General features: G+C 48.0%; 1 protein-coding gene across 1 annotated transcript in view; it reads left to right on the top strand.

Annotated features, from left to right (window-relative positions):
* Positions 1 to 19,862, top strand: part of TCF7L1 (transcription factor 7 like 1) — a 181,137-nt gene that overhangs the window by 141,254 nt on the left and 20,021 nt on the right. The window contains exon 4 of the mRNA XM_047781650.1: positions 19,567 to 19,650. Within this exon, the coding sequence (XP_047637606.1) occupies positions 19,567 to 19,650 (84 nt within the window). The remainder of the gene's footprint in view (positions 1 to 19,566; positions 19,651 to 19,862) is intronic.

The raw sequence follows: 19,862 nt of genomic DNA, 5'->3' as shown, positions 1-19,862 counted from the left end.
CATCCAAAGGCTGACAGGCTCAAGGCCCAGGAAGAGCTGATGTTTCAGTTTGCGTCCAAAGGCAGGGAGAAAGCTGATGTCCCTGTTCGAAGGTCATCAAGCAAGAAAAATTCTCATCTTTTGTTCTGTTCAAGCCCTTCAACTGATTGGATGGGGCCCACCACCCTCAGAGAGCGATCTGCCTCACTCAGCCCACTGATTCACATGTGCATGTCACCCCAAAACACCCTCCCGGAAACACCCAGAATAATGGTGTCCAAATACCTGGGCACCCCCCAGGTCCAGTCAGGTTGGCCCATGCTTTAACCATCACATCTGGTGTCATTGCTAAAAACTGTTCCCCTCTGTTTTCAGAAATGCCCTGGTTTGTAGGGTGTTAGGAACTTGGTCAGGGCTGGGTTTGGATGAGTCTGTGTGGGATTGAGCTGCCTGTGTGGAGACGCAGAGAAGACCATTAGACATAAGGGGTGAGGAGTGAGGGGCTGGAAATGAGGTTGGGCAGCCATGGGGAGGATTCAGAACACAGCCTCCGAGGGGGTGGGGGATGGGAATGGCAAACCAGCTGAAAGTGGGGAGGGGGAGGGAGGGTCCTAGAAGCTGAGGGCCTTCTTAGAGTAGAGAGCTGGAAGATGACATTGAACTTGGTGGTTAGGGGGTCTGCAGTAACCTTCAGGGAACAGCATCAGTGACAGGAATGCCAAATTGCAGTGGGACGAGCCATCAGGGGTGGATGGGACAATGTTGGGCGTTTGGGGGGTTTTTGTAAAAAGACTATAAGGGAGAGATGGCAGTAGCACAGGGGCTCACCCAATCATGGGATGCTGCACTGATTTTCCTTTCTTGGAGCAGAAAAATAGAAATGGAGGAGGAAGAAATGAATGATCCATTCAAACCATGACTTTGAGTTGAATCCAGCATGTATTTGAGTAGGTACCCTTGACCTCAAAGAATTGCTAAGTGATGTGGGGCACTTAAAAATGTAACATAGGAGGAGTTCCCACCATGGTGCAGTGGGTTAAGAGCCTGACTAGTATCCATGAGGATGTGGGTTTGATCCTGGTCTCGCTCAATGGGTTAAGGATCTGGCATTGACGTGAGCTGTGGTGTAGGTCCCAGATGCGGCTCAGATCTGGTGTGGCTGTGGCTGTGGCGTAGGCTGGCAGCTATAGCTCTGATTCAAACCCTAGCCTGGGAACTTCCATATGCCGAAGGTGTGGCCCTAAAAAGAAAGAAAGAAAGAAAGAAAAAAAAGTCTAATGGTTGCAGCTCAGGTCACTGAGGAGGTGCGGGTTCAATCCCTGGTCTGGCTCAGTGGGTTAAAGGATCTGCTGTTACTGCAGCTGCGGCTCAGCTTCAGTCCCTGGCCCAGGAGCTTCCATAAGCTGCAGATGTGTCCATAAAATTCAGAAAAAATGTAACAGGAAATTAAGGTAGATCAGAGAATTTGCCCAGTAACTTAATAAAAGCATTTGAATGAGCCACTCTAGCTCTGTGTGTGTCACAGATCCTGGGACTAGGAGATGAAGTTGTCACTCAATTCAGTGATCACCTTTCAGAGCTAGTGGATGGGAACCAGGGCCTCAGGAAGGAAGTGGCAGACGTGTGGAAACTCAGGGTCATCAGAGGCACTGAATGAGGCCAGATCACCTCCCAGTCCCATTCCCCAAACAGCTGCTTGTTAAAGTTAAGTTCTGTCATAACTCCTTCTATGTTACATTCTTTTTTTTTTCCTTTTGTTTCTTCCTTCCTTCCTTCCTCTTTCTTTTTCTTTTTGTTTTTTTTAGGACTGCACCTGCGGCATATGGAAGTTCCTAGGCTAGGGGTCAAATTGGAACTGCAGCTGCCAGTCTATGCCACAGCCACAGCAACATGGGATCCAAGCTGTGCCTGCGACCTACAACACAGCTCACTGCAATGCTGGATCCTTAACCCACTGAGCAAGGCCAAGGATTGAACCCGCATCCTCATACATACTAGTCAGGCTCGTTACTGCTGAGCCACAACAGGAACTCCTTTCTGTTATATTCTTTTTGTCTTTTTGTTGTTGTTGTTGCTATTTCTTGGGCTGCTCCCGCGGCATATGGAGGTTCCCAGGCTAGGGGTCTAATCGGAGCTGTAGCCACCGGCCTACTCCAGAGCCACAGCAACGCGGGATCCGAGCCGCGTCTGCAACCTACACCACAGCTCACGGCAACGCCGGATTGTTAACCCACTGAGCAAGGGCAGGGACCGAACCCGCAACCTCATGGTTCCTAGTTGGATTCGTTAACCACTGCGCCATGACGGGAACTCCTCTGTTATATTCTTAAATGCCCTGCACTTCTTATCAGTTCTTTGAGGTCAAGGGTACATACTCAAGTACATGCTGAATTCAGCTCAAAGTCGTGGTTTGAATGGGTCATTAATTTCTTCCTCTTCGATTTCCAGCCTCACATACCAGCTATGCCTAGGGTTGAGGCACCCCCAGACGACTTGAGAAATGACATGAGATTCGAGAAATGTTTTTAGGGCTTCTGTGCTCTGAAACGTATCCCCCTTCCCCAGCCCAGCCAGCCTAGCCCAGATGCTTGAAATTCCTTAGGGACCAAGCCCTGGATTTGGTTAGAGAAGTCAAGGAATGCACTGCAGCCCCTCTCCCAGCCCAGAAATAAGGCATGTCTTGAGCTAACGCCAGTAGGAATGTTCCAGGAATACTGGTTGCGATGGTCCATTTGTGAGGCCCTGCCAAGGATGCTTAAACAGGTTTTGGAGTCTCCATATTTACCAAACACTTCCTCTTCAAGCCTTCTCCGTATAATTCATTGTCATAGTGTTTTGGGTAAGGATTTAGGCTGAGGTGAGACGTGGCGTGTGGCACGTGGCATAGAGCAAGGAGAACTTAAAAAATGTTTAAAGGGTAAGTGGATGGATGCCTTCCTCTGAGGAATAAGAAGAGTGTGTAAGGGACAGGACCACAGAGGTCGTCCGTCATTGAACAAGAAGCCCAATGGATGGAATCCATGGAAAGTTATTAGCGGAAAAGCAGTTGTTAGCACCTGGGGGAAACTCTGAGCTCACTGTGGCATCACCTGGGGAAGCTTTTTTTTAAAAAAAAAAAAAAAAGGGGGGGGGGGAGTTCCCATCGTGGCGCAGTGGAAACGAATCCAACTAGGAACCATGAGGTTGCAGGTTCGATTCCTGGCCTCATTTAGTGGGTTAAGGATCCAACGTTGCTGTGAGGTGTGGTGTATGTAGGTTGAAGACGCGGCTCAAATCCTGCGTTGCTGTGGCTGTGGTGTAGGCTGGCAGCTACAACTCCGATTAGAACCTAGCCTGGGAACCTCCGTATGCTGTGGGTGGGGCCCTAGAAAAGACCAAAAAAAAAAAAAAAAGAAATTCAGAAAAGGGAGACTAGAGATTTGAATATAGATTTGACTGTTTTTTTTTTTTTCCTGACCACTTTTATCAGTCTTTAAAATTAATTAGGAGTTTCCCTTGTGACTCAACGGGTTAAGAACCCAACATAGTCTCCATGAGGATGCAGTTTTGATCCCTGGCTTCGCTTAGTGTGTTAGGGATCCAGCATTGCCACAAGCTGTGCCATAGGCTGCATATGTGGCTCAGCCATGTTGCTGTGGCTGTGGTGTAGGCTGGCAGCTGCAGCTCCAATTCGACCCCTAGCCTGGGAAATTCCATGTATCGCAGACAAGGCCCTAAAAAGGAAAAAAAGAAAAAAAAAGGTAAAATTAATTAGGAGTTCCTCGTGCTCAGGAGGTTAAGGATCCATGCTATCACTGTGGTGGCTCCAGTAACAACTGTGGTGTGGATTTGATCCCTGGTCCGGGAACTTCTGCATGCTGCAGGTGTAGCCCAAAAAACCCCTTCTAAGTAAAAAGTGATTCTCAGGAGTTCCCATTGTGGCTCAGGGGGTTACAAACCCACTAGCATCCATGAGGATGTGGGTTTGATCCATAGCCTTGCTCAGTGGGTTAAGGATCTGGTGTGCTGTGAGCTGTCGTGTAGGTCACAGATGTGCTCAGATCCCATGTTGTTGTGGCTGTGGTGTAAGAACGGCAGCTGCAGTTCCCATTCAACTCCTAGCCTGGGAACTTCCATGTGCTGCAGGTGTGGCCCTATTCTTCCAGACCTCTCTTCAAGACATATATAAAGACTTTTTTCCCCAAAGTGGGATGCCATATATGTTTTTGTATCCTGCTTTTTCATTTTCAGCACTATATACACTTTTTCACAACCCTAAATAGTCATCTATTTCATAAATTCAGATATCATATTTGTAGCATAAGTTGCTTAATACCTTTCATTTATTATAAACAGCTTTTCAGTGAGCATTCTTTCGGCTATATTTTCTCACATCCTTAATTATTTCCTTAGGATACATTCCTAGGGGTGGCAAGCCTTTGAAAGAATAGATACCTACCTCCAAATTGCACAAGAAAGCTTTACTAATTTACTTTCCCACCGACAGCCTATGAAAAAGTGCCCGTGGTAATTAAAGAGGGGGAAGGGCCTAGCCAATTTGACAGACTGAAAAGTATTTAACTCATTACTGAGTGCGTAACTTCTTTATCTCAAAGTCTGCTTACAAATAGAAGTGGAGCTCAGAGATTTCCTTTAACGGTTTGGGTAAGTACCCAGCCCCAAGGGTCTTGACTGTCTGACCCATGAGGTCGCTGCCTCTGGGAATTCTGCGGCCTTTCCCTGATGTGGTTTTCAGTCTTTCTGGCAACCATCCCTTCCATAGCTTTTGTTCAGGCTGGTCATGGGCCTGGCCTGCTCCTGGTGTGCACATGGGAACCACCAGGGGGCAGTGTGGAGCTATGGCCCCACTCTGGAGGTCTTCTGGAGTCTCCAGATCAAAATCTTGCACAGAACAATTATTCCTTTGTTGTGTGTTATATGACCTCTGCTCATTGGCATTCATAATATTGATTTGCTTAGAGTAATATTTCATTCCCTTCCAGTTATTTTTTATTTTCCCCTGTAGGTTTATGTTGGTTGAAACAAATAACCTGATCCATGCTAGCTCTTCTGCAACTGGAGGCCAGGATGCCTGGTTGTTCTAATCCCAGCTCTGCCAGTGGCCTGAGTGCCTTTACCTGAGAAACACCAGGCGAGGCTGGAGAAGTGGTGTGGTTTATTTCTCTTCCAACATTAGAATAACGAAAGGATTAAGAGTGCGGCCTTTGGGATGAGCAGGACTTGGTCAAGTTACTTAAACTCTCTGTTCTTTTCCTCTGTTAAATGGGGATAATAATAATAGCATCCAGTTATAAAGCTATGAGGGATAAATGAAATAATATGTGGAAATATATACCCTGGACAGTGCTGGTCCAGGGTAACTGATCAGTAAATGTTATCTTTGAAGACATCTGTTTACTCTTCTATGTAGACTGGTCTGCTGTCCTTGGCTTTTGCACCTACGTATCTGCTTACCTGAATGGTTATATCAGACAAAATATGGATTTCAGATATGCTGTATTCCACAGCAGCACCGAGCAGCACAAATCTGGTGTTAACCCATCCCCACCACACACACACACACACACACACCCTATAGAAGGACTAAGATATACTGGCTTATTTTTTGTAGTCGATATATAAACTATAAGGGGAAAATGTTAAAATAGTTGGAAGCAGATATGGTATGAGTGAATGTTTGTTTGTTTTGCTCAATCTTACTGTATTAAGTCAATGGAGACTTTCTTTGCTGGTAGACCACCCATTGGCAGTGGATGGACTATCCATTGCCTTCCCAGGAATCTGTGGTTATCAGTGCTCTTGCTCTAGGCCAGCAGGAGTAGGGTTTCAGGTGACAACCCCAGGAGCCTGACCACCGATTGCCTTTGAGCTTTGGATGTGGTTCCCCCTGGAACTGGCTGGGAAGCAATGGCTAGAAGGTGGAATCATTTGTATCTCTGCTAAAGTAAACATGCAGCAGTAGCCACCAAGCACCTCTCAAATGGTGTGCTGTGTCAAGGGCTCTGGGGACTCGAGTCACAAATAATTATTGGTTCCCCGGGCCCAAGAAGCTTCAGGAGGGATGATGAAGGATCTCTGAGCCTGGCTATGAGTGGGGAGGTCAGGGGGACAGCAGGGTGTGTACGTGTGACTTCCAGGAGGGGTTAGGAAGCCATGGCCAGGTCAGGGGTGATAGACATGGAAAATAAGGCGTTCCCTTCAAGGCACAGTGGAAATGAATCCAGCGAAGAATCATGAGGTTGCGGGTTCAATCCCTGGCCTTGCTCAGTGGGTTAAGGATCTGGCGTTGCCGTGAGCTGTGGTGTAGGTCACAGACACAGCTCGGATCCTGCGTTGCTGTGGCTGTGGTGTAGATCTGATTAGATCCCCAGGCTGGGAACCTCCATATGCCGCGGGCGTGGCCCTAAAAAGCAAAATAAATAAATAAATAAATAATTTTCAAAATTGTTTTATAAAAAGAAAATAATATTGAAGCAGCCCCTGAATGGGACTCAGCCAGCAAACAGGGAGGAAGGAAAGATTTCTGAGGTTTTGAACCAGAGTGCCCAAGAAGATGGTAGATCTAGGTGACAAACATTTGGGGAGGAAATAGTGGTGTTTTGTGGGACATGCTAACTTTGGGGTTTGTGTACAGACCTCACCTAGTTCCTAGGGGTGCCACCCACAATTTGCTAAGCCTCTGGGCGGCCGTCAACACGTGATTCTATATCAGTGTTCCTCACACCTCCCTTATTTGCATAATCTTTGCCCCGTAGCCCCTGTGGTTTTAATCTTTTCCTTTGGATTGACTCACTTTATGTCTACTTTTGAAAAGTGGAACTTCATTGAACTCAAGAGTATCCAAGAAACCAGTTTTCCATATATACACACACATACATACACACATAGGTATATGCTAATGCCTGTTAAAATGAATAGTTTACATAGTAAACAATAGTAAACAGTTGGAGTAAACAACAGTAAACAAATGAATTGTTTAAATGGTTAACAGTAGTGTTGAGATGCAAATTGGAAATGAGGTGCAACACCCTTTCTAGACGTGAGGAGGAGGCTGATGATTTTGGTGCTTGGATGATGCCTATAAGTACCTACGTACAATATACCACCATGAACGTTCCTTTCCTAGCCCTTCCACCACCCATCCGGATTTCGTGCACCCCTGCTTCTGCATGAACGCAGGCTCATTTTGTGGTTCCTTCTGAGGAACTCACTCACTTGTGCACACAGGTTTGCCCACACTAGGATTCGATGCAATGCAGGAACCCGAGGACTTTGGGCTCTTTTATCAGGAGCGACGGCCCTGCATAGAGGGGGCTGGTGTGGCCTTATTCTCAGCATCCTTTCTTGCCATTAGGGTCCGAGATCTCTCCCAGGACTGCCCACCTATCAGGGACCTCCTCAGACATTGCCCGCTTCCTGGTGCCCACGGGTTGTTGGTTTTGGCCAGCTGCTGGGTCTGCGGGAGCGGCCGCGTGGGCTTTTGGAGAGGTTCTTGGAGCTCCCTGCACTGGGAGGCAGCTCCGGGCCGCCTGGCTGTTCTTTTGTGTTGTGTGTTTTACCGGCCCCGAGATAAGCGCTTCCTGTTCCCCATTGATTATCCACGGATCCTGCTTCCTTTCTCCTCAATACCTGGGATGCCTTCCAGCTTCTCCTCCCACAGGGAAAACCCATAAACTTCAGAATTCCCAGGGCTGCTTTTGGTCAATGGGCTTTGTGGTCATGACAGGGTTTGCTATCCAGCCACCGTCTTTGTGGCTCCTTGCCCTCTGTCCAGGTGCTTCGCTCCTCATCGTGCCAGCCAGGAGGGAAATGTTCCTGAGGCCGGATCTCACCTCTCCTCCTTCGCGTCAGCCAGAATATCTGCATCTCCTTTCAGGCTTCAATCAGAATAGACTACATCTCACAAATCAGTTTTAACCAACTATTAGCAGTGTACTAGGTTGAGGATTCTGAGGTCTTACCCAGCACGGATTGGAAGAGTGCTGTGATCAGTTAGCAGTGTCTGCCATGGGTCCACAAGGGGTGTGTGACAACACTCCTGCCCCATAGTACCTGTCCCAAGATCCCAAGAAGAAGCTTTTAGAAGACAAAAGGCATGGCTTGAAACCCTTGAGTCCTACCATCAAAGCCCAAAACTCCCTAGTCTCATATCAACTGGACTCAACCAGTTCACGACTTTGGGTAAGTCCAGGAGCTCCCAGCAGGCTCAGTTTCCCCATCTTTAAAATAAGGGTGATACTATCTCCTTTATCCATCTCTGGGGGTCAGTAAGATCAAATGAGGCAATTAATATAAAGCACTGTCAAAAGTGAATGACTACAGGGAGTTCCCATTGTGGCTTAGTGAGTTAAGAACCATGAGGATGCTGGTTTGATCCCTTGCCTCACTTGGGTGGGTTAAGGATCTGGCGTTGCTGTGAGCTGTGGTGTAGACTGCAGATGTGGCTCGGATCTGACCACATCTGTTGCTGTGGTTATGGCATAGACCAGCAGCTCCAGTTCCTATTCAATCCCTAGCCTGGGAAACTCCATATGCCATGGGTGTGGCCCTGAAGAAAAAAGAAAAGAAAGAAAAAAAAAAACCTAAATGACTATAGGAGTTACCGGGTGGCCCAGCAGTTCAACATTGTCATTGCTGTGGCTCATTGTCACTTCTGTGGCTTGAGTCTGTGCTGTGGCTCAGGTTCAGTCCCTGGCCCAGGAACTTCTGCATGCCACAGGCACCACCTAAAAAGGGGAAAAACAAACAAACAAACAAACAAACAATCAACAAAAACAGTAAATGACTACAGAAGTGTATTCTGCCTCAGATGCCACCTCTTCTATGCTGTCTCTGGTTTTTCCATGGAATCCCGCTGGCTGCAACCCTGCTCTTCTCTGAACCTTTCATTTGCTGACTTATATTCTAGTTATTGATATGCCTTTTCCAAATCTCCCCCATGGCACATCATGCACATGAACAGCTGCCGTCAGAGGAGGTGCCCGTTAAAACATGAGGGAGTGCTCTGTGCATAGCGTTCACCGCCTTGGTCAGCTTTGTAAGTCGAAGTAAGCAGTTCTGTAAGAATGGGAAGCTACCTGCTGGCTTAAAACAGCAGTGTTTTATGTTTTAGAAAGCTGTTTCTGGGGGTGAGTGAAGGGTGGGCAGGAACAGATAGGGGAGAGACTGGAGCACCACAGAGGTGGTGACACTGGAAGAGGGCTAGGGCCCCTTAATCTCTGCCTGCCAATCCATACTTTGATATGGACAACAAGTATTTTGTTCCTCTGAGACCAGATGACTGCAGCCCCACCACCACTCCCTTTGAACCCAGTTGCTGCCCCCAGGTGCCTCCCGGACAGTCTGGAGCAGACATGGAACAGAAGCCAGGAGACCAGATCCAGATGAGGCCATGGCCCAGCCATGAATTAGAAAGGGCTTGAATCCCTAGAATCTAGAGAGATGCCTAGAATCCATGGAACTTGGTAGCCAATAGGAGGTAGGGGAGGCAGCTAAAGACATTAACGTGGTGAATTTCAGGGTTTCCAGGTGGGGAAGCAGAAGGCAGGGGTTTGGGGAATGGAAATGATTAATCTAGGGTTGCTGTCACTTCAATAGCTTTGCTTACTGTTGCGACAATACACCAGGCAGCTGTTGTAAACATTTCAAATGAATAAGAAAAGCGCAAAGAAGAAAGTAAGAAAATTGCTCAAAATGCTAAAACCCAGTGAAAATATTTTGGTGATTTTTCTGGATTCCGTCTGGCTAAACTCACTAAAGAGTTTGTCTGAGACCTTCGTGCAGATCAATAAAAGTTGATCCAGCAGAAGGCACAAAGAACCTGGAAGGAACCATGGGTGACAGGAGGGGAGAGGGCTTCTGGGCAGGGACTGTGTTTCCCCAGAGATGCCCATATAGCCTCTGGCCTATGCAAGGCCAATGGCCTTAGTTTTCCTTCTCGGGTCCTCAGTGGCCTCGCAGTAACAGAGATGGGTGGGCAGGACTGGGGAAGTGGAAGCAGCAGCAGCATCCTGGGCCCCCCTCCACTTCCGCACCCACACATGTCCCGCAGACCGTGCCCTTGGCATCGGTCAAATGCAGTAGAGGTTGCTCAGTCCTCTGTAATTAGAGGAATCCCAGAGACCCCTCCCCCATGTCCTACCCTAATCTGCCTCTGCACCTGCACATGTCACACTCACACTCTCACCCTTTTCCTACTCCCCTTCCATAGATTGTAAGGCCACTTTCTTTCGACCACACACACCTTTTTCCTGTCCCCCCAATCAGTACCTGTATGGGTGATGATTCCCAGCCTCACAATAAGAGAAAGGCAAATTAAAACTACTGTGAGCTAGACTTGCACCTGTCAGTTGGGCAAAAATGGTTAAATTTAATAACACCGTGCGGGAACACAGGGTTTGGGGGAATGAGTTCTCTCGCATTGCTGGTAGCAGTGTAGACTGGGCTGGGGCAGGGCAGGGGTGGGGGGAGGCGGGGGCGGTGGTCTTTGATAATAACTTCTCAAAAACCTTAATGTAGGGAGTTCCTGTTGCAGCTCAGTGGTAACAAACCCAACTAGTATCCATGAAGATGTGGGTTTGATCCCTGGCCCTGCTCAGGGATTTAAGGATCAGGTTGCTGTAAGCTTCGGTATAGGTCTCAGACGTGGCTTGGATCCCGAGTGGCTGTGACTAGGTTGTAGCCTGGCAGCTATAGTTCCGATTTGACCGCTAGCCCAGGAACTTCCATATGCCACAGGTGCAGCCCTAAAAAGCGAGAAAAGCAAACCTTTCATCAAATCTTGAAGGCAAAATGGCAGGATTCTCCGAATTGGGAGGGGAAGAGATTAGTTTGAAGCCATCCAGGAAGAAAAGGAATTATTGGGGAGAAGAGGAGGAAAAAGATGTTTTTTTGGGGAGACTGAAACCCAAACAGCCCGCTCTTATTTTTTTAAGTTTATTCTCAGTCTTGGAATATTCTTGGAGCCCCTCTGCTGCCAGTATGAAGATAGGCTCCAAAAATGTTTGTTGACTAATTTGCTGGGATGGATGCTAGAAAGGAAAAAATTAACTTCATTAGTTGAAAACACTACCACAATGTGGTTCTAAATAACTTTTCCAAGAAAAATTGTGTCTGTTGTATTAAATTGAAAAGTCACTTATGGAGTTCCCATTGTGGCTCAGCAGTAACGAACCTGACTACTATCCATGAGGATGTGGGTTCGATCCCTGGCCTCACTCAGTGGGTTAAGGATCTGGCGTTGCTGTGAACTGTGGTGTAAGTTTCAGACTTGGCTCAGATCCCGAGTTGTTGTGGCTGTGGCTGTGGTATAGACTGGCAGCTGTAGCTCCACTTCGACCCCTAGCCTGGGAATTTCCATATGCCATGGGTGTGGCCCTAGAAAGCCAAAAAAAGAAAGAAAAAAAGAAAAGTCACTTATGAACTTCCCTGGTGGTTTAGCAGTTAAGGATCCAGTGTTGTCACTGCCGTGGCGCAGGTCTGATCCCTGGTCTGGGAACTTCTGTGTGCTACAGGCCCCCCCCAAAAAAGAAAAAAAGAGGAGTTCCCACTGTGGCACAAGGGGATTGACAGTGTCTCTACAGCAGCAGGATGCAGGGTTTGATCACTGGCCCGGCAAAGTGGGTTAAGGATCCAGCATTGCTGTGACACCGTTCCAGCCTGGATTCGATCTCTGGCCGAGGAATTCACATGCCGCCAGGCAGCCAATAAAAGAAAAGTTGCTTATTTTAGGGCTTTATGGATTTATTAATTGGATTTATTTGTAACAACTCACTTATCAACAAAACCTCAAGAAGGAACCCAACCTTCTGTACCTGAGCAAAATAAAGAAGGTGATTATATTAGGGGGCTAGTGCCATTTGCAAAATTAAGCAAATGCGGAAACTACTCATCTTTCTAAAAAGGAAATAAGGGATGAGTGTAAACCTTGTTTTTTTTTATACTTTGCTCCTGAAACTGTGCCTAATCCATCGTGTTTGGGAACCAGTTCTTCTAATACTTTGATTTCATCTCCTTCAGTGACTCCTGAAAACTAAATGTTTGTTTCCACTTGGGAAAGCTGTTCTGTCTCCTCACTAATGAGTTTGTTGCTCAATATTGGTATGTTTTCAAAGTTAGATCCACTTATGTCCATTTTGATAGAAGATGGAGGACCTTAAATAGGCCTCCAGGAACTGGCAGGGTTGGGTATTACAGCCTCCAGGCTGCCTTTGCAAATTCTTGGCAATACAAAGCCAATTGAAGTGAGAACCAATCACTCCAGAGTGAAAAGGGCTTCATTATGTGTGTCTTGTGTCTCGAAAGGGTTCAGGAAGAGGCTGGACGACCCAGGGCTGCAGATGTGGAAACTGGGGCTTATGAGGTTGATAAGATGCTCAAGCTCAAGGTGGGACAGGGTCTGGACACATCATGGATCCTGGCTTCTGGACGAGGAATGGGGGGTGTGGACATGACCCTTGAGGAGCTTATAGTCCAAAGGAGAGACCAAATTTGCAACATGCTGAGTATGGTGGAACCCTAAGTTCGCTTGGCCGGGGCCCAGAGGTGAGCATGACTGGCCATGAGAGCAGCTGGAGAAGGCTTGTCGGGGAAGGTGACCTTGGTGCTAGGTTTTGAAGAAGGAGATGGAGTTTCCCATGAGTAGGTGATACACCAGGCCAGGAACCAGTTGGTTCCTCTGTATGACACATTCAAAGTATATTCAGCATTTTAGGGCAGCTGGTGTTGGCAGGGGTACGGGAACAATGAGGATTGAAGCAGAAGGATAGTTTGGCCCTAGATTATAGGTGAGTATCCTCTGACCCAAAACCACCCAGGGTAGGATTTTAAGCAGGGATGAGATTTTAGAAGTCTAGACTCCTTTTTTTTTCCCCCTTATTTTTTTCGGGCCCCACCGGCGGCATATAGAAGTTCCCAGGCTAGGGGTCGAATCCGAGCTGTAGCCACTGGCCCAGGCCACAACCACAGCAATGCCCGATCTGAGCCACATCTACGACCTATACCACAGCTCATGGCAGTGCCGGATCCTTAACCCACTGAGCGAGGCCAGGGGTCAAACCCAAATCGTTGTGGATAATAGCTGGGTTCATAACCCGCTGAGCCACGACAGGAACTCCTAGAAGTCTAAACTCTTATAGAGTCTGGGACACTGTTGCGTGATTTCGTCCCCAAATGTGGCAGAATGAAAAGTAAGGAAAAACTGAGAGATGGTTCACATTTTTTTTCATTTATAATACGATTCTTGATGTTTAAAAAAAAAATTACCTTTAAAAAGAAGTGGAGGGAGTTGTGTACAATGTCCTTGTCACTGAGGGTGGGTGGCCTCCTGCCTTTGGGGTTGGGTTTCTAGCCCCAACTCCTGAGAGGCTGGCGCACCCTGTGATCTGGGAGGGAGGCCTTTTCTCTATAAAAGGGGCCCCAGTTCTGGTGTCCCGAAGAAATCTCTAGTGTCACCATTAGGACCAGAGAGGCAGGAAAGACTGGTCACCTCAACTGATAACTTTCTGCTCTGAAGCACGAAAGCATCAGGGCAGGAAAGGTAGAGAAAGTGGCCCTTTCTTTCTGCATCAGACCTGTCCCTCCCATCCAGAAGAAGCTGAAAAAGAGTCTGCAGAGTGGGGTGTTCTCCCCTGGGGAGCTCTCAGAGACCCCTTGTTTTCTGGCTGTAGAGCGCCCCCCTCTGGAAAGACGGCTCTCGATTCTGTAACGTGAAGCTTTACTTTCTCTCCTGCCTGGGCGCTGCTTAAAGGGCTTTCTGTGAGGACCGAGCCTGGCGCGCGGGGGCGCGGGGGGGCGGGGGGCGCCTGGGGGAGGGGCCCTCCCCACCTCCTGGGAGGCGGAGGGTTAATCTCCGTAGCTCATTGGCAGTTCTGCCGCTGTCCGGGGCATGCCGGGATTTCCTCCCAGCTGTTTCACATCATGAAGATTTGTATGTTGGGGAAATTCCAGGGCACAGCTGCAATTAATCTGCTGCACAGTCTCTAAGTTAAGCGGGATCCTGCGGGCCCAGGGCTCCACCTCCCTGTAGGAAGAGAGCTCTGGCTCTCCAGCGAGAGACCCTTCACAGGAACTCTTCCCTGGGCCCCGGTCGGCAGAAACAGCCCACCTGGCCAAGGGATCCCCCGCCAGGAGGGTCCTGGGGAGGGGCCCGAGATGCAGAAAGGAACCCAGAACTTTCAGGAAGAGAGCAGCAGCAGCACCCCCTGAGAAATCAGAGAGCCAAGGAGTCCCCTAGTGGCCTAGCAGTTAAGGATTCACCTTGTCGCTGCCGTGGTGAGGGTTCGGGTTCGACCCCAGGTGGGGGGCCAATAATAATAATAATAATAACAAAGCCAAAATAACACCCATAGCAACCTTCAATAAAGATTTCACAAAAATAAAACAGAAAGAACTTGTTCACTCTTAGGAATGTAGAAACAAAAATCTTAAAATACTCATGGTTAGCATTCCACAATATATACAGGAACAAACAAAACCACTGTGGTCACAGAGGGTTTACCTGCGGAATGCAAGGTGCTTCAGTGTAAGAAAATCTATGACAGAGTTCCTGCTGGGGCTCAGCAGGTTAAGAACCCAACATAATCTCCATGAGGATGCAGGTTTGATCCCTGGCCCTACCCCGTTGGTTAAGGATCCAGCGTTGCCACAGCTGCTGCAGAGGTCACAGATATGGCTCAGATCTGGCGTTGCTGTGGCTGTGGTATAGGCCAGCAACTGTAGCTCCGATTTGACCCCCAGCCTGGGAACCTCCATATGCCGAGGGTGTGGCTGTAAAAAGAAAAAAGAAAAATTATGACTACCTATACATCTCATGACTGAGTCAAATAAGAGAAACCACACAAGATTCTGAGAGAGTTCAACAACAGCCCCAGTGAAAACGATTTAACAACAGGAATAGAACAAGAGAAAGACAGGTTCTAAACCGCAGCCTCACTCAGCTGTGAACCACGATAGCAGAACTTCCCCAAGTGTGTTCCGTGGAACCCCAGTCCCCCCCCCATAGGGTCCCCCAGATTCAGTAAGATTAGGGAACGGCCTGGCCTGTCTCAGAGAGTCATCAAACACAGCTGCATGTTATGTGGTGTTTGTAAATTGAGGGTTCACAGCACTCACCACTTGGATCTGGGTTTTTTCCTTTCTTTTTTCACTCCTTTTACAGCAGCACCTGTGGCATAGGGAAGTTTCCAGGCCAGGAGTGGAATCGAAGCTGCAGCTGAGGCCTTCTGCAGCAACGCTGGGGAGGGAGGTAGCTGGACTAGCTTTCCTGTGTGCTCAAGTTTGGCCATGACACACTGGTCAGGAGCCAGTTTGTGGCCGGTTGGTTGAAGCCTAGCTGGGCTTGGGGAAGCCAGCACCTTTAATTTGCCTACATGCCATCACGGTGCAGACCATCTGGCTCAGCCATACATCTCTCAGTCCCCAAGAACATGCTCGCCATCGATGAGTGATTAGCCCCGAGGGGGTGGCCTCACGGGACAATCACAGCCAAGAGAGTGCTCCTTCCACTGAACATAGGGCTGAGCCTGACCTAGGAATTCAGAGCTGAATGGCCACCTCCAGATTTCTGGGGACAAGGTTGGGGAGAGTGACAGTGGGAGTCGCCTGCTCCTTCTGCCCCAAGTTGTGGTTCTGGGAAGCTCAGCTGTCCCTTTAGACTGCGCCTGTCCTCTGAATTATAATCCAAAGGCATCCTGCGAGTGACTAAGCCGCCCCGGCTCCACCATGCCTGTCTTCTGCTACCCCACCCTCAGCACTTGTTTCAAAATCCTAAAAAAGGCAGAAAAGTAGAAAGGGGGAAGTAACAACCCTCCAGAATGCAGCCCTCTCTCAACACACATACACACACACACACCCGTGATCGCCTGGAGCAGGAAGGGTCCTGGACAGGATGCTCGCTATTCCCAGAACCACCGCTCCACAGTTGTCTGAATTATCCTGTAAGGAGCCAGGCTTCAGTGGTGGACGGGGCTAAAGATTTTCACCCGCCCTCCAAGCTTCCAAGTTCCAGGTAAAGTTAGTGAGTGAGAGTGGATCCTATGTGAAGAAAAGGGAACCTTCCTACACTACTGGTGGGAATGTAAATTGGTGCAGCCACTTTGGAAAATAGATCGGAGGTTCCTTAAAAAACTAAATCTAGAAACACCATACAGTCCAGTATCCCACTCCATCAATCTATCTGAAGAAAGCTGTAATTCAAAAAGATATACACACCCCGCTGTTCACAGCAGCACTATTTACAATAGCCAAGACATGGAAGCAGCCCAAATGTCCACCAATAGATGAATGAATCAAGAAGATGTGGTACATATACACAATGGAACACTTCTCAGCCATAAAAAAAAAAATGAAATCATGCCATTTGTAGCAACATGGATGGACCTAGAGGTTAAGTAAATCAGATGGAGGACAAATATCATATCATTTATATGTGAATCTAAAATATGATACAGATGAGCTTATTTATGAAACAGAAATAGACTCCCTTGGAGTTCCTATCATGGCTCAGTGGTTAATGAACCCAACTAGTAGCCATAAGGATTCGGGTTTGATCCCTGGCCTCGCTCAGAGGGTTGAGGATCCGGTGTTGCCATGAGCTGTGGTGTAGGTGGAAGATGTGGCTCGGATCCTGCATTGCTGTGGCTGTGGTGTAGGCCAGCAGCTGCAGCTCTAATTCAGCCTCTCATCTGGGAACCTCTATGTGCCGTAGGCACAGCCCTAAATAAAAGACAAAAACAAAATTGGAGAAAAAATAAAATGAAAAAAACTTCCCATCTTAAAAAAAAGAAAAAAGAAATAGACTCACTGACATAGAAAATAAATTTACAGTTATCAAAGGGGAAGGGGAAGGGGAGGGATAAATGAGGAGTTTGAAATTAGGCGATCAGAACTACTCTATATAAAATAGATAAACCACAAGGACCTACTTATAGCTCAGGGAACTGTATTCCATATCTTATAATAACCTATAATGAAAAAAATATATATGCGTAAATATACATATGCATATGTATAACTAAACCACTTTGCTGTACACCTGAAACACAACATTGTAAATCAACTATGTCTCGGTTTTTTTAAAAAAAGAGTTCCCGTTGTGGCTCAGCAGAAATGAATCTGTCTAGCATCCATGAGGACTCAGGTTCAATCTCTGGCCTTGCTCAGTGGGTTAAGGATCTGGCATTGTCATGAGCTGTGGTGTAGGTTGCAGACGTGGCTCAGATCTGGCGTGGCTGTGGCTGTGGCTGTGACTGTGGTGTAGGCCAGCAGCTACAGCTTCAATTAGACCCCCTAGCCTAGGAACTTCCATATGCTGCAGGTGCGGCCCTAAAAAAGAAAGAATGGACCCTAAGGGGAGAAAAGGCCAGTGTGGTTTCCTCCCACCAGAAGCCCGGATGTCTTGGCAGGCAGGTAAACTGCCAAGCTCATGATAGACAGTCATAAATAGTACTTGCTACTAAAACTCCTTATTATTCTTGTGGAAATGTGTTTATATACATGTTTGTACCTTGATTGCCCCAGTATCAAGGCATATCGACCCTCAAGCGTCTCATAATATATAGTGGGTTCCCAAGCCTCCATCACTAGACTGGTGGTTCTCCCTGGGGGATGGTGAAATGTTCAAGGAGACGATGTTATGAAAAGTCTTATGACTCATGTTGTGGTGAAGCGTGTGGGATTCACAGTCAAGAGACCACAGCTCCAACTCCTCATAACGTGGGCAAGTCATTGACCCCAAATTTACCTCCGTCAGCTCCCCCTGAAAATTGGAACAGTCACCCCTACTTGTCATAGCAGGGTTGCCATGGTTTATGTGTAGAAAATTGCCTGTGTGGCACAAATGTTGTTATTCACTGAGGAAATGAGTTTTAACTAATGATACCAATGTTTGTCCAGTGCTATTAACTTGCCAAAGGCATTTAAATTGCAGTTTGTTCATCTAGGAAATGTAGGCTCTGGAAAGGGAAATAGATGGTGGCAGGGGGGCCGGGGAGGGGGGATGCTGGAGGAAGAAAGCAGATGGGATCAGTGGAGGACAGGGACATAGATGACACTCAGTTACAGGGGGGAAGGGCAGGTGCCAGAGGGCCCAGAGTGGAACTATCCCTTTTTTTTTTTTGGTCTGGCCATGCTGGAAGCATGCAGAAATTCCCGGGCCAGGGAGCGAACCGGTGCCATAGCAGTGACAAGGCTAGGTCCTTAACCCACTGAGCCACCAGGGAACTCCTGGAACTATCCTTATTTGTGGGGCCCTCTTCTGCTCCCAAGGTTTGTGCTTCCTTGCCCCACCCCCACTCCTGCTGCTCTCTGTGCCCCTCGCTGGCAGATGTGTCCTTGGGTCATTATCCTGCCTGTGGACCCCTTTTGGAAAGCCTGTTCTCTCAGTCAGTTTGGGGGGGGTTGATGGAGAGCAAAGGGCCACTGCCCATCCTCCTTTCCTGATTCTGTGCTCAGAGCTCAAAGCCAAATCATGACTTTTTTTTCCTCCTGAAATGTAATGACCAGAGCAAGGGATGATTCAAAGACCTCTTTCTGTCTCCCTGTGAAACTCTGCCTGGAGCCACTGCTTCCTATTAGATCTTGAATTTTCAAAGTAGCCTTGAGAATTCTGCACAGAGGCTGCATTGCTGGTCTGCTGCCTGCAAGCACCACATCAGTGTTGACACTAAGACAACATGTGTGTTTTGCTGCTGGCGCAGAATAATGGTTCGCTTATGAAAATAACAGCTGCCATTTATCCAGCGTCTTCCACGTGCAAAGCACTGTGCTCAGTACCAGCACTGCCACTGATCCTTCTCACAACCTGTAAAGTCAGGGAGGAGCATCTTGCTTTATGGATGAAGAAACAGACTCAAGGTTGTTAAGACACTTATCCAGGATCACACAGCAAACACTGGCAGAGTGAGAACTTGAACCCATGAAGACTGAAGACCCCTTCACTGCTACTCCACCCATGCTGTTCCAGGCTCTTGCCCAAGACTGCCATGCTGGGCTTGAGGAGAGGCTTTTTGTTTGAAGAAAGTATGTGTGGAGTTCCCTGGTGGCCCTGGTTGAAGAACCAGCGTTGTCACTGCTGTGACTCAGGTTGCTGCTATAGCCCTGGTTTGATCCCTGGCCCAGGAACTTCTGCATGCCAGGGGCATGGCAAAAAAAAAAAAAAAAAAAAAAGGTGTAAGGTGTGTGTGTGTGTTTAGGAGGATTTACTCTTTGGGGTTTTTGCACGTATACATGGCAGAGGGTAGAGTACTAGATAACTTTTCAAGATTGAAAAACCCTGTAACAAAAATCCACATCCTTGAATACGGACAGATATAACCCATGACCCTGGGAGTGTCAGGCAGATGGGTTTTATTCATTCATTCACCAGATAATTCTGGAGCGGCTGTTTCCTCGTTAGCATTGTGTGTGATGCTGTAAGAAATGGAAATGAACGGGCAAGACCACCCCGTGGGAACCCAGGGTCCTCTAGATGTTTGTTGACATAAGGGGCGTGCAGGTCACGTGAGCCACCTGCACAGCGCCTCTCTGCTCACTTGGGGTGCTTCCAAGGCCTCCTCTCACTGGCTGCATTGTTTTCTGTCCCTTGTGCAGTACCTGCAGATGAAATGGCCCCTCCTCGATGTCCCCACCAGCGCCACGGTCAAGGACACCAGGTCACCATCCCCAGCACACTTGGTAAGTCTGTTTCTCCTTAAAGCATGGGAGGGATGCTCTCGATGACCTGGTCCCCTGCTACTGCCTCCCCTCCACTGCCCTGAAGCTCCAGCAGTGTTGTCTCATGTGAGCTGGACGGTCAGGGGTGCAGCAATTAGGTTTTCACCTGTGTACACCCCGCTGGGATGTTGGGTGATCAGGAATGCCAGCCCTGCCCCTGTCCGGGGAACCAG

Source organism: Phacochoerus africanus, chromosome 5 (genome assembly GCF_016906955.1).
Source record: "Phacochoerus africanus isolate WHEZ1 chromosome 5, ROS_Pafr_v1, whole genome shotgun sequence".
Taxonomy (NCBI): domain Eukaryota; kingdom Metazoa; phylum Chordata; class Mammalia; order Artiodactyla; family Suidae; genus Phacochoerus; species Phacochoerus africanus.
Note: the sequence above shows the minus strand (reverse complement) of the source record. Positions and strands in the feature narration are given on the sequence as shown.